The sequence below is a fragment of the Mya arenaria genome, chromosome 17, assembly GCF_026914265.1.
Source record: "Mya arenaria isolate MELC-2E11 chromosome 17, ASM2691426v1".
NCBI classification, from domain to species: domain Eukaryota; kingdom Metazoa; phylum Mollusca; class Bivalvia; order Myida; family Myidae; genus Mya; species Mya arenaria.
Genome location: NC_069138.1, coordinates 39,258,665 through 39,273,819, shown reverse-complemented (window position 1 = coordinate 39,273,819; position 15,155 = coordinate 39,258,665). Strand labels below are relative to the sequence as shown.

General features: G+C 32.1%; 1 protein-coding gene across 1 annotated transcript; it reads right to left on the bottom strand.

Moving 5' to 3' along the window:
* Positions 1-12,875: 12,875 nt before the first annotated feature.
* Positions 12,876-14,496, bottom strand: LOC128223473 (cholecystokinin receptor type A-like). Its single transcript, XM_052932752.1, has one exon. It carries the CDS (start codon positions 14,494-14,496, stop codon positions 13,264-13,266), a length of 1,233 nt encoding a protein of 410 aa, XP_052788712.1. The 3' UTR covers positions 12,876-13,263.
* Positions 14,497-15,155: the final 659 nt, after the last annotated feature.

Genomic DNA, 15,155 nt, shown 5'->3' with positions numbered 1-15,155 from the left:
ACAACTTTGAAAATATCAATTTGATATCATCTTGATATTTTCACTGCAAAATAAGGAGTGAAAATATCAACTTTAAGAACTACTCTTAAAATCCTTTCTCAAAACAGAACATTTCACTTTGAACTAGAAAATGTTTGCAAAAAATCGTTTACAAGTTAAAGAAATGTTTAATAAATTTAAATTAATAAATATTTGGAAATTAACATCTTAACGTTTATTACCAGTTATCCCGTTCTTCAAACGTTTTCTGCATCTTAAAGCTGATCGAATGTTCGAAAATTTTCAAGCGAAACAGACTGGTCTATGACAGTAAGATGACTGACTGTCCATGTTTCATGAAAAACAGTCTAAATTAAAAAAGTGTTTAAAATCCAATGAATATCCGCATTTGTTTTGCTAAAACATTTGACCTTCCAAATTGTCATCCATAAAATGACGGCGTAGTAATTTGGTTATGTATTCATGCCCCGCTTAAAATCAAAGTGATTTCGTTATTTGTTGGGACATATTTGATTACTGTTCATAAAAGCTTTGCACTAAAAAACGAGCGAACAATAAACTATAAGAATAAATAGCAGATAACTTTTTCTCAAAAAACCGAAAATAGAAAAGTTGACAGCTATAATTTTGCATGAGGGGCGCCCCACGGGAAGCGGCCTAAATAACACCCTTTTCAAAAAGGGGGTAATAAATAAAAATAATAATAATAATAATACTCCGAAAATAAGCATAAACGAAACAATTTTTTTTTTTTTTTCAGTTTAAGATCGTATTTATTTTCACTCGTGATCATATGTTTTTCTATGACACTCGTGAAATATAATACGATCTTACACTGAAATAAACAAATATCCTCTATACCTTTATTTGAAACATGCTTTTTATCTCAACATACCGCCTGGTGGATATTAATTATTAACAGTCCGTCAATTTTCCGGGAAAAAAGTTAAAGCCATTTTGGAGGATCCAAATTAATAATCTTTAACATCGTTATTCAGTGCTGCTTAACATTGAATGCATGTTATCACTACCTATACTAATTAAGTGCTGTTTAAAAACAAGAATTCATAGACCTACCGTTCATAAAATAAGGTCTAAGCTGTACTTGCAAATACCTGAAACGTTTTTTTGCTGGATTCATTAAGAAATTATACCTATTTATCCTCTCATTAATGCAGCAAAATAAACGTATGATGAGCTCATGATTATTTTTTTTAAGGTATCATCTTGAATAAATAAATGAAAATAAATCCATTTCGTCATAAACAAGCTTACATCTCAGATATTATTGATGTGAAATACACCTGCTTCTTCGAAGACTTTAACCCTCTTCACTAATTAAGGTTCGATGAAATAAACGCAGAAAACATTATATCAATTCTTGTAGGAAATGTCAGTTCCAAATTGTTAAATGCCTCTGGATATGATAGAGATCATACCTCAACGACAATATTTTTTCGACGGAGGTATTAAGTTCTGTTTGTTTATCAATGGCTATTCTGCCTGTCATATCCACCAAGAACCCGAAATGATCCAACGTTTTGATTTGGTAAATCAAAGTGCCACATTTAATTTGTTATCTGTATTTTATTATATATTTAATCGAACCAAATGTGGCGCAAGTGTGAAGAATGACAACATGACCAATGTAACGTATTCAGAATTTTCAGGACTGAACTGTTTTCTTTGAATCGATTCCGAATTAGAAAAATGTAAAGAAAAACAACGGATACATTCTGCGTATTTAATAGATCGACATGGAACATTTACTTTACCGAACAGCCTAGGTTCCTGCTGTTTAATTGATTTTTTAACTATGAGGTTTTGTTTTACCACAGTTTCATCCGGTTTTCTCTTTAGATGATCAGACATCAAAAAGGTATATAATATATCAAAACAAATAATTTCACCATTCCTGATCTGGCCTAAGCTATGTGCTATGCCGGTTTTGATTTACACGTATAAAGTAAATGAATAAGACTTTTATAAATAAATGAAAATGTCATACCAGCCAATTATCAAGATGCTTTGTAATCATTTAATATTTTAGGTTACTTGGTCTTTTTGTGTAATCCATATATACCTACAACAGAAAAAGGAACGTGAAGCGTTGAGTGTTCCATTCCAGTAATTGTTAAATGATAAATGCAAGGCTTGTCAATAAAACGTTTATTTCATTAAGTGTTATACATATCTATTATTTACGAAGTCATTATGGCGGTATGTTTTGACTTACTAATAATTTATGCAGCGACTGCTATTCCTTGCAATTAATTGTTGTTGTTTTTGTGTTAATTAATGGGGCTGAAAGGCAATCTTTAAGTGCGAAGCTTGAACTAAGTATGTCTGTGCCCATTGTAATAGTTTGTCACATTCTCCTTATACTAAATTATGAAGGGACTACTCGCATTTTGCCCCACTGTATACTTAGTATCTTTGCTATAACAGGATAACTTGAACGACTCGTATTGTATCAAATTGACAATCTGAAAGTATGTACACATTCATGCTAATAGGTGTTGATGAGTCTATCGTCTGTTTTTGGTGTTTGTTTTTATGTATGTGGTGTATATACCTTTGTGTCTTTAGTTCATTGTCGTTTAGGTCCTTGTCATGTCCTTGTAAACAGGGTTTATATTTGCAATTTTGACTTCTGTGCGTGACCTTGTATTTGCTATTGTAATTTAGCTAATCTAAGAAAAATGAATCATTTTTCACATTTACAATGTTTGGACATTATTGGATAAGCATGTATAAGTTATATTTTAATGTTAAGATCTATATGCGCTATTGGGTTGAAGTAATTACATTTTCTGCGCGAATATAACGTGGTGACATAAACTAGACCCGGTTATGATTTAGTTTTGCCTGATACGTTATCTGAAATTTATTCATATTTTAATTCAATCTGCAGCCAACGTCTGCATACAATCTTTCACATCTTAGATTATTATCATAGACCCCCCGCCCCTATTCTCCCCCCCCCCACACATATCTTGAGCTTTATAAGTCTCAGTCTTGCAAAAAAATGTTATTAATGTTTTATAGTTTAATTGATTGACGTGGTGAACAATCGCGGATATCTGTAACATTTTATTGATACGCTATTATCATCTTATTAGTTATAAATGTTTTATGTCGTAGCTAATATTGATTGTCCAAGCACCTGTTGTGTCAGCAATCATTGTCTTTAGCCTACTGTGCAGTTTATTTAACGTGTCGACTATATGCCTTACTAAATTAACTATTCATTTGATTGATAATTGTATTGAACCATCCTCGGCACCCCATCGTATTATTTACCTATATACGTTTGGGTGCCGAAGATGTATTGAATACGAATGGTTGAAATAAGTTGTGGACCAATTATGTATTGTGTAGGAAATAGGAGATTAAAACCAACTTGCATTTTTTTTAAATATTTAACAGGAACAAACATATACTTAATATTTCAATATATGTTTATGAGATAAAGTGTGAATAAATTTCTTTTAAATTGCGTTAGTAACGCGTTATGGTAAAACGGTGGACCGTTTGTTATTTTTATTGAAAGAAAAGGTTTTCATTTTGCTAAGTTTAAAATGATGCCTTCTCATTGTGAAAATAATTTTTTGCTTTGATAAACACAAACGGCACGAATCTTTGATATCAAAGTGTTGAAACCATGTTAGAGTCCCTTTAAAATATATTTAAATTATTCAAATTGAACTAAGGTAATGAATTATTATGTTGGAAAACAACTTCGAAATATTGCATTTTGTGTCGAACCTGCGTTATGTTTCCTTGTCTATGCGAATATGGCTTGGTGCCGTAAACTGGACCTCATTTATTACTAATGATATGATATTTGTTAGATAATTTGGTTATTTGAACAATCTGCCACCGACTGCTGCTTCTATCAACTATCATATCAAAGTAAATCATCACAGAATCTCCATATCTGCAGCAGTATCCAAGCCTTAGATTAGAAGCACATATGACTGGATAAACCTGGTGAAATATTAAAAATGAAGGTAACATTTCACCACTACTCATTTATCTTGTTATAAACGGTTTATCTCGTTGTTTATTATAATTGTTGCTGTATCCGGTACGACAGCTAAATCATTCAGCAAAAAGTGTTTTTATTTCCTTTTGTAAATTTCCTATGATCTATGTAGTTACCTAGCTACACACGCCGATTTGGGAAAGCGAAAAAATGACATTGTAAATATAATGAAGAAAAAAACTTGCTTTCTTTGTTCGATGAAGTTTTACAATTATATTTAGTTCTTGTTTTTCATTTTATCATAAATATAGTTTTAAAACAATAGAGTAACGCAAGTGGCTCGATCCATGATAACTATTTCCCGACACACGATGCCAACCCCCTGTTTCGTTACTTTTACGGATCACATTTTAAAAATTTAAAAAAGGATGATCTTAATCTCTACCGTTATGAGAATTCACAATTCAAGTAAAATTGCGCAATTAGTTCGATGTATTATATGCTTATTTGTGTGAATTCGTTTAAACAAAAGAATAGTACGGAAACCCAGTAAACTAACCATGTCAAGTCAACCAAACATTACCTAATAAACATATTTTGACGTTTATTCAATGCGTTTGTTGTGTTTTTACGTTGTATGTCTCTTGTAAAAATAATTGTTTGATCCTTGTGCATTTAAACAGGATTCTGGTTAAATGTTGGCGATTTGTCTTTTCCCATAGGTTACATTGTCTTACTTTCACCTAATATTTATCAATGCCCTTGTTTATACAGAACAGAAAATTTATTTTGACTTAAGCATATAAACAGCTCATCGTCACATTACACAACACACACAATACGCATACAAATAAATAATAAATAGATGAATAAATGCATGAATCATTATTCAATTTCTCTATATATAGTGATAGAGAAAAAAAACAACAACAAAAAAACAACAACAGCTTTCATCGCGCCTATAGATACCTCTGAGAGTGTTCACTCCCTACTCTCCATAGAGGAACGTTTAGGCAAATGTTAGGCAATGGTACTTTAAAAGAATACAGTGGTTTGATCACTGTGTTAAATAGTTATAAGCGCAAAGATAACAGTACAAATACAACTAATCTTAAGACATATACAAAACACATGGAATAACATCCAGTACAAGGATATGAATATTTCTAGAAAAAACATATATGTATTCAAACATAATCATTTCTTTCTTTGAAAGCTTTTAAACAATAAATAGCTAGTTTAACCAGAAGAGGTTTATCATCTGTTTGCAGTAAAGTAATAAATCCCATACTAGGATATCTTGAATAGTAATTTGGCAAATACCTTTTACGAATATCAGCATATAGTGGACATCTTAAAACGAAAGTACTCGTCTTCTATATCGTTTAAGTTGCAATAGGTACATTTTCTATCATGTCTTGCAATACCGTTATGTCGGCCAACTTCAATATTTAACCTACGGGAAGATAGCCGTAATTGTGCAAGCACTTGTCTGTATTTGATATTGTCTAATAAAGAAATATAATTAGAAACTTGGTAATTACATTTAAATTCTTTATATATATATATATCTAATGAACTACAACTATCCATACCCACTCTCCATTCTGAGATATAAATATCTCGTAATCTATTTCTAAGCAGAGGTACAAATGCAGACATATTCACTGATTCGGGGAATAACCAAACATCATTAAAACCTGAGCGTTGTAATACATCTCGAACATTTAAAGGCACACTGATGAACTCCCAGGAAACGTACAATCAAATACATACAAAGTCACATGACAGAGAACACCGATTACAGAAATATGGAGCTACCATAGTAAACGAACATTGGGGCTTCAATCTTGCAACTGTCACTGACAAAGTGACATATATTCACGAGATTTCAACCTCACTCTTTTCTTAGAGCAAAAGGTGAAACATATAAGCCTTAATGGTTGAGAAACACTTATTGATTAAAGCAATAAGCTATTGTACAGCAATTTAAAATACCTTGATTCCAAAGCGGATATGTTTCAGTCGTCATTTTAAACTACAACATTACATTTTAATCACACGACTGCGCTCTGAAAGCACTTTTCCATAGATGCTTTGTGAACAATCATCCACATTTCTTTTCATATCAAGCATATTGATCTCTCTAACTAATATTGCTTAATGGCTTTCCGTGTTCTCAAGTGTGTTTCGCCTCGTCAAATATGGATGCTGTTCATGTATTATTGAAACTCAATGTATCAAAACGTGCTTGTTGTGAATAAAATGTTTTAAAATGTTTATTGTTGTTAAAATTGATACTTTGTTATTATTGCGTCATTGGGATATGTGATCGATTTTTTCACCTTATAAATACGTTCTCGAGTACTATTAACGATACGGTGAAGGGTAATCAATCAAATAAGTAGACAAGGTAAATAGTTATAGTAGTAATATATTAATAGTAATATTCATCACGATTAAACTTTTCAAGATACAATGATAGAATCTATTTTTTACCAATGCGATGACAATATGTTTGTGTTTGTTTTTTGACGTTTAATTTTCATATTTATCAACGTTTTGTTTGCCGTACTCATATGTTGAATCGCCAACATAAAGATCGCTCATATTGAAGGTATAATTTTAAAGTTGATCTCATTGTTTTATGTGAGTTATGAGAATTATACAAGCAGACGCTTTAGCTGGAGTTTGCACTGGAAATATACAGTACATGTGTAGTTTAGAAAGAGGAAACATAATCAATGTCATGAAAACGACCATACATGATGTGTAATTGATAAAATGCTTATATATAATACCTTAACGTAAACACATATTCCGAGACAGAAGAGACAGAAAAAAACAACAACGAGATACCATTTGCTTTAGGGACCATACCTTAAGGCGATATTTGAAGGTCATAAAGGGGCTAGACACCAGATGGTCACAAATTCGTCAAATACATCATTTTCACAAAACAAAATTTGAATTCTCAATGTGAGCTAGAAAAAGGCTGATAATACATCATTTTACATGATTAGAGTATTAAACGAATACATCATGTTGCTGTCTCATCTGTGTTTCCCCTTTTAAAAATAGCACACAATGGTTTCCCAGATTAAAAAAAATATCTGTTTATGAGTAGAGTACAGATAAATATGCCGACGTTTTTCATGTAAATGTTCGACAATTTCATTTTTTATTTTAAATGTTTCATCTGGTGTCTTAACCCCTTAAAACGAATGTTCAATAAAGAAAGAGCCCTGCCATTCTGCCTGCTTGAATTCCTTTTTTTTAGTATTAAGTCTAAAACGGTTAATGGGTTTGCATTGACAGATCTTAGATTTTCTGCGTCAAATATTTTCGCTCTCAAGTATAAACTGGACACCATATTTGAAACCATTTACTAATAATAATCTTGAGTTCTGTTTATGATCAAATGGTTAACAAAAGTTTTTTTTCAACATTGAAAGGTGAATATCTTGGATAGGATTGTTAAACTTTAATTATTTTGTAACTTGGTCTGCCTGTTTGGGGGAGCGGAAATGATTTGGGCCGAGGATAGGCCCGACGGGTCTATTTCGGAGCGAATTCTGGATTTGGTGCCAAAGTGGCGCCCGCTAAGTTCGGCTAAATATATATTTTCATTTTATTTGTTTAAACAACAATGATTATAATAATAATAATAATAATAATAATAATAATAATAATAATAATAATTAATAATTTAATAATAATAGAAATAATAATAATAATGATTTTTACTCCATTTCTCGCCTATAATTTAACACATCTCGAGTTCTTTTGCGACGAATACTGAGCAGGACAAGAAAAATGCATGAGTCCATTACTCGATTCATTGAAATCATTCATGCTATTGTTATGCCGTTTAATTGAAGTTCACCGTTAAGGCATTGAAAAATAACTAGTAATGTGTAACTATTTTAACTAACAATTGGGCAAAATCAATCTAACTAACATATATGACATTTTTCTTACAGAAGCCGAGACTATGTGTTCAAAGGTGTCAAATAATGCTGCGGCACCTAAAGTATTAAAGTACCCGAATTACAAAACGCATCTTTTTGACTCAGATCAAACTATCACGGCACTAGCATAACCGCGACTAGTTTGTATCTGTTTACGTTGTCACTCGGTTTAAGACATGGTTTTCTTATACCAAATACAATGTATAACCAATAAATTACATTAATTATATACCGGTGACCACGTGCAATCTGCAGAATAACCACTGAACGAATACAGAGTATGGGTAGTATCAAACGTTACAAACAGCTATTGAATTTTGAGCAATTAAAGTTAATTTTTACAATATAAATAGAGCTAAAAATGTATATGTATCATTTTTTTTTCTTTTAAAAAATCAGTTAAAACAACCTTGTAAATCTTAAACACACCTATTCGCAATAGAGTCTTGATTGTATAGCAAATACTCAAAAGCCAATAGAAATACAGAAGAGCGATAAACAACTTGTGACCTTAACTTGACCTGGGTTAGATCCAACTTAAATTCAATCTACCTATGACGTCGGCTACTCTGTGGAGTAACCGTACATATTGAAAAATATCTATTTCACAGAGAATTCGATCATTTTGCTCAGTCACAATACTGATACGATTCCAAAATAAATACATTTATTTCTCATTTGGAAAGTGACAGATGCAAATGAATTGGTATTGATCTTCGACATTACGTAATATGGTAGTTCCAAAGGTTGCACGATAGTTAAAGTTTCTCATTTTAACCCATATATTTTAATAATGAATGTAATGGATAATTGGATATTGGCAGATAATAGCTATTTGTCTGCAAAGCTTGTTTGCTCATATTGCATCACGCACATTTATGTTGATTGATTGCTTAATAACTAGAATCATTCTCTAGCAGTTTATATGATATTTCCGTCGAAGTGAACTTGAGCAGAAAATCATAATGAATTATTGCTAAAATAATGTCGAGTATACGATAGAATTATGGATACATATCAATATCCAAGCGCCCACAAGGTAAACGCACATATAAATGGTACTGGTATATATAAACCACGTACGTGACAAACAAATCAAAGCATAAAAGGCAGAGCACTTCCAAAATTTAGTTTTTGATTTTAATACGACAAAAAATGTACAAGTATTACAAAGCTGGTACGAACGAATATGCGTGTTTATGTATGCCAAATAACAGCAGACAATCCAAACAAAGTATTTTTGAAGAAAAAATAGCAATTATCTCAAAGCCACAAACACGTTGTTTTCGAAAAACGTCAAGCATTTTGATTCCATACTATTATTGTTTCACTTCTGCATTTCAATGCAAATGCTTTTAAACTAATTTGTTTCTAAAAATTGTTCTGCAATAAACATACCTCAACATATTCGAACATGATACACGTTTCGGGTTTGCCGAGGACGGAACCTAATTGGACTTTAAAAGTTCTCATTTTCAGTCCTCCAACAGTACAATGTAACTACATGGACAATATCATCAGAAATAAAAACAAATACAAATGACGTTTAGAAGACATCAGATAAAAGCACTAACGATATTGAACGAGTGACACAAACAATACCAAACAGACCACACACACATCACAATTATTTTTCCGATAAATGATGGGGATGAACGCCATCAGTGGAACTCGAGTTCACTGCAATAATAATTTACGAGTCAGGTCCAACTCTTCATTGTGACGAGTACTTAATCACTTTAAATGAAATCAACCTTGCATTTATTCATCACTATAACAAAGGCAGGAAAATACTAGTTGTTCTTGCTGTAATTTAAACAGTGGGTCTGTTATCACAAGTTTGTATTAGATGCAAACCTATTTTTATATTACATATCTACGACTATTACTTTAATGGAAAAAAAATACGTCGAACCTAGCACACAAACAAAATGTAGTATGTTAACAAACGCACAAAGATGATATGTACATATTCATATATTGCTATCGGATGATAATTATTATGTGACCTGCCCGTCTGTAAGTGGCATTGTAAATAACCAATTCATCAATAATGCGTTTTATCTTTTACACAGACTGACCTACATCCTACATATAATTATCCGTATATTCAGGGCTTATGCGGCCTTCGAACAGTCATGAACATGAGTTCACCGAGGGATTAAACTTGTGCCTGAAAACTCAACTTTACATTGTCCCAACATTTATCAACTAGGGAAAACTTTAACTTGTAGACAAATGCAGAATAAGTAAAGGAATATTATGAAAAAATAAAGTTACTCAACGTCCGAATACAGAGATTACCTGTCGACGAATGATTCCGGCCAGAGCAACAGAGCCGACTCCTCAAAGTTACAAAACAGCAACACTTAGACAGGTAAAACGAATCGAAAAGGACAATTAAATATTTAATAAGTTAAATTGCATTTGATGAATAATTGTAATTCAAGTGAAATTGAGTTGACCAAAAATAAGATAAACTAACATTATTATAATAAATATTCATAACCAGTAAATAATTTTGCTATCTGACAGTTTGACTTCTTTAAATCTGTATTTGTTCCTTAATATAAAACACATTTGATGCCTTTAACGATCTTGTCACTTTTTCTTTTGTTTGAAGCCATACTCAATGAGTGTGGCTATAGGGGAGCACATTGCGTATAAAAGTCTTACACCCAGCAGCTGTATTTCGCATTATTATGTGTAAGAGATTGATGTAATATCATGATAGACGATGATTAACACTTATAAGACATCATTTTATTGCTATTTGCATTATAAATCAAAGCAATATATGAGCTAATGTAATATTTATTTCCGGCCATATTCCGCTTTGGAATTATTATTTTGGGATTGATCCGATATCATAGAATTTTAGATATTAGATATATTTAGACGGATTCGAACAAGAAGTATGGAATTGACTGTTTTAATACAATAGTTGTAAAAGCAAGGATAATAAATGATGTTGGAAAAGAGTGAAACTACACTATAATCAAATATATGATTTTTTACAATACTTATCATTATCGATAAAACTTTCAATACCCTAATTGCATAAAAAAGGAAATTGCAGAAGCCAAAGATTAACCAAACTCTTTAGTAACTATCATTTTGAACGTTATGAATTGCGGTCCATCCACCTCCCTGCAACTGATTTAATTGACTTTTCCCGAGGTTTCTTACTGACGGAATGTTTAAAATTGAAACACACGATGTGTCGTGTTAATATAATTAGAAGAATTAGGTGAGAAAACCAAACATATTCTTCAACTCAAATGATTGACTACTCGACTTGTCTCTATAGTTGTCATTGCATTCACTCGATACTTCTATCAATTAGTTTATGGTGTTTTATATAGACGACGAAAGAAAAACATCAAAAGTATGAAAATACCAGTCTCAGTTTCATTGCCAGTACTGATAAGCCAAGCACGATAAAAACGATTTGTCGATTGTTTGGACGACTAGAAATCACTTCCAAAAGAATGTAATCCATATATCTATTACTTAAAGGTAAATCGCAATACATGTAAACTCACTCAAAATGGTCACTTATGTACATGATGGTATGTGTTGACGCCATGTGTTTCATTATTCAATCTGTAAAAAATATTCGCACCTGGATTTTCTGTAAACGTGCAATGTTGTGAAAAAATATCTTTTGAGTGTGCAGTGATTGTTCATGTTACTACGTTAAGATATACTGCAATACGTATTTCGATTGAATGTGCCTTTACAAAAGTTGTTTTTTAAGATCAATTATCAATTTGAAACATCCGAAAATATGTCAAAGGATTAAGTTTTCTCAGATATTTCAATCCACGAGCACGAAAATATAAATTAATTTATGTACTTGGTAAAAATACGACATATTAATGAGACATTTTTTCTTTATCCAGATATAAATAACCTTTGATTTTGTTTAGTCTCATTGATAGGCCCACAAGTCATCGATATTCATTTTCAAACTAAACAAACGTAGGCAGATATAAGCACCAATTTAACTCAGACGAACTATGGCGGCAGTAACATGATGACTGATTTATCTTTCACATGAATTGGATTTCTTTATCGCCAGATACAAAAATGAGGGTCTAATTCATTTACCCCAGATGTTTATCTTCAAATGCCTCAGTATCTCGTTTCACACTTTGAGCGCCAAATCGTATTCTTGAAAGGTTTGAGAGATTCATAGATTTTGTGACACGACGTTTTTAGAATAAAAGTCCTGCATACAGCATTAAGATGGATTTTTTTAATTACTGCAACTTAGTTAAAATTTTAAGTAATCATACACAATTTTAACAACAATAAAAGCTGCTCTAAACACATGTAAATTAATGACTCGTACAATATTAATAGCTTCAAGTTTCGTAAATTAAAACCATCGAGTATCGCCAGCTTGTCCTACCTATCAGTTGATGTTCAGTACTCTAAACCCGTCTATGCAAATGAGGTTCATAACAGTGTCCTCAAGGCTTTCAATAAAAGAACATGTAAAATAAAATAACTTTGAATTAAACTGTTTTCAGCATTGATACATAGTTCGGGGTGTTAATATAAAGCGTAAGCAAACTTACGTCTCATGAAAGATAACAATATATTTATCAGTGTATTGTTCTTCTTCTTGCGATTGTGTGAATGCGTATTTAAAGCTGTAAACGATATGTCAAAATATCCAAAACATACTTTCAAAACAAGTTTAAAAAAAGGAAAAAAAAATATCTGAATATGTTGCATTTGTATCGTGTTTATTGAAGCTCTAATAGTGTAACATTAGCGGAAAAAGAAACGAAATGACCAAGGGAAATGATTTGGTTTTCCTCCAGTCACACTCGATTGATATCGGTAAAAGTACACGGCAGATATCCTTTGTAAATGTGCGATTATACTCATCGAATAATATAGTTTGATTTTCATTTTATTTGCAATAATACTGTTACACGTTGATACTACAAAATATAGAAAAGACTTATTGTGCTAAAATTATAGTCAGTTCAAAAAGCGCTATTTTATTTCATAATCCAGTTAAAATATAATTGTTCCACCAAAACAGAACGGCAACTATTATATGTTGACGTTTCAGAGCGATTAATTTCATGCATTTCTCGCAATTCTTGTATTTTGGCTTCTATCAAAGAATGCAAGAAAAGTATTTAATACTTTATATCGTCAAAACCTAATTTATCGCAGCGACTCGACAGTCAAATCAGGTAGGGAAATGGCTCCGACCATAATGTTGTTTGACAGGTTTTAAATCACAGAATAAAAAAAACACACAATTATAATAAAAACATGCTATCTTATACAACATTGTCTCAGTTTTGATAACAAAATAGGAAGCATATTTCTGCAAGAGGTCCTAAACCTTTTGACAAATATAGCATACACAACTGGATTAATAGCATGATTTAAGAAATATATACGAAAGAAAAACGAAAACAGCGTGAATTCACTTGGTGACATACTGACAATCTTTTCAACTTTCAAAGTCATTAAATTATGCGTAACATACGTAACAATAAACACAATAGTCAATATAAACCAAATAAAGGTCTTTGTGGGAAATTGTTTGGTTCTCTGTGCTCGACCACTTATTCTGATACTCTGTTTAATGCTCTTTCTGTGGTTTGAAACCCAATTCTGAAGTGATCCATTTGAGAGTGATCCGTTTTTAATTTGATTGGGTATTGAGACGTTACTTCCTCCGTGTTCATTTGTCCCCATGTATTTATGACCTGCCTCTGGTGTTTCGTGAACAACTGTATTTTGATTATAAATCCCGGAACTTAACACAGTTTCATACGATGAATTATTGCGCTGCATGGATATAGCTTTTATTTGTTTCGCAGCTTCTTTCATCACAAATGTATACAATACTATATACGTTACAGAAATTCCGATCAGTAAAACAAGGAGTATGAATTTGTAGACTGTTCTCCATATGGATTTCTTGAACTTTTCTTCCGTTTCACATAGATGAATGGTGGTGTTTCCTCCATGTATATTTGTCATGTTTGTTGTTTTTATTCCACACATAATAGTTCCGGGTATAGCTAAAAGTATAGGGAATACACAAGCAACCACTCCCAAAATTCGTACTGCAATCGCTGGTGACATTTGTTTCTTGAATGGCTTTACTACCTTTCTAAACCTATCTATTGAGATGACCAAGAGGGCGAGACACGAGGAAGTAGCCCCAAACACGTTGAAAAAGCATTTTACCTTGCATGTGACCACATCCCCAAATTCGAAGTATTTCCTCTGTTTCACCATCTCAGCCGGTATCAAAGTTACACATATCACCATGTCTATCACAGCTAGGGTCAGGACGAACACTTTGAAGTTATTCCGCTTGTAATCCCGACTCAAAGAGAAAACGAGTAAAATTATAAGGTTTCCAAAGAATCCAAAAACGACAAAGAAGCCAAACGCTATTGTAAGCGGAAGCAATGCTCTCGCATATCGGTCGTTCAATTCGTCTATGCTCTCTGTCTGATTATAATCTAAAACGTCCGTGGAATTCTTCATTCTGCTACCAGTGCCATTCACACACTGTTGATCAAATATTAATGTTAATTTGATAATAACTGATGGCTATCATTACCATTTTCTGATAACATACGTTTTTGTTTAAATTCCAAAATTGAAATCAAGCTGATATTTCCGATCTCTGGAACCCACTGAAGTAAAGTCCAATGCCTATCTAATCAAGCCACACTTTTATACAGCGAAATCCGATTATCTGGTCCCGCCTCCTGTGAGAAAACCTAGCAGGCACGCTATCCAATCTGCAGAAATGAAAATCCCTAGTGGTTATAAATTAGATAGTTAATAGTATCATTTCCATTTGGTTGTTTCTTTCAATTCAAATTTACATCCTTTTTCGTCCCGATCTACGTCAATATGATCATAGAGCTAAAAAAAGGAAGTGGATTTTATTGTGTTTGACATAAACTTTATATATGTTACTACTCTATAAGATATTAAATGGTGCGACAAAGCATTTTAAGTTCATATATCAATTTAAGTTATTGTTAATTGTGAGTTTTATTTATAAACAGTGATTTGTTCACACACGTGTAAATTATACACATACTACATGCACTTGTGACTAATACAATGTTGTTACGTATTATGATAATTTAATTGTAAATTATTAACATTCCTTCAAAACTAGTTTCAATGTT

Bases quoted from the DNA above. Each gene is read 5' to 3' on its own strand.
- LOC128223473 (XM_052932752.1), bottom strand. From the start codon at position 14,496: ATGAAGAATTCCACGGACGTTTTAGATTATAATCAGACAGAGAGCATA.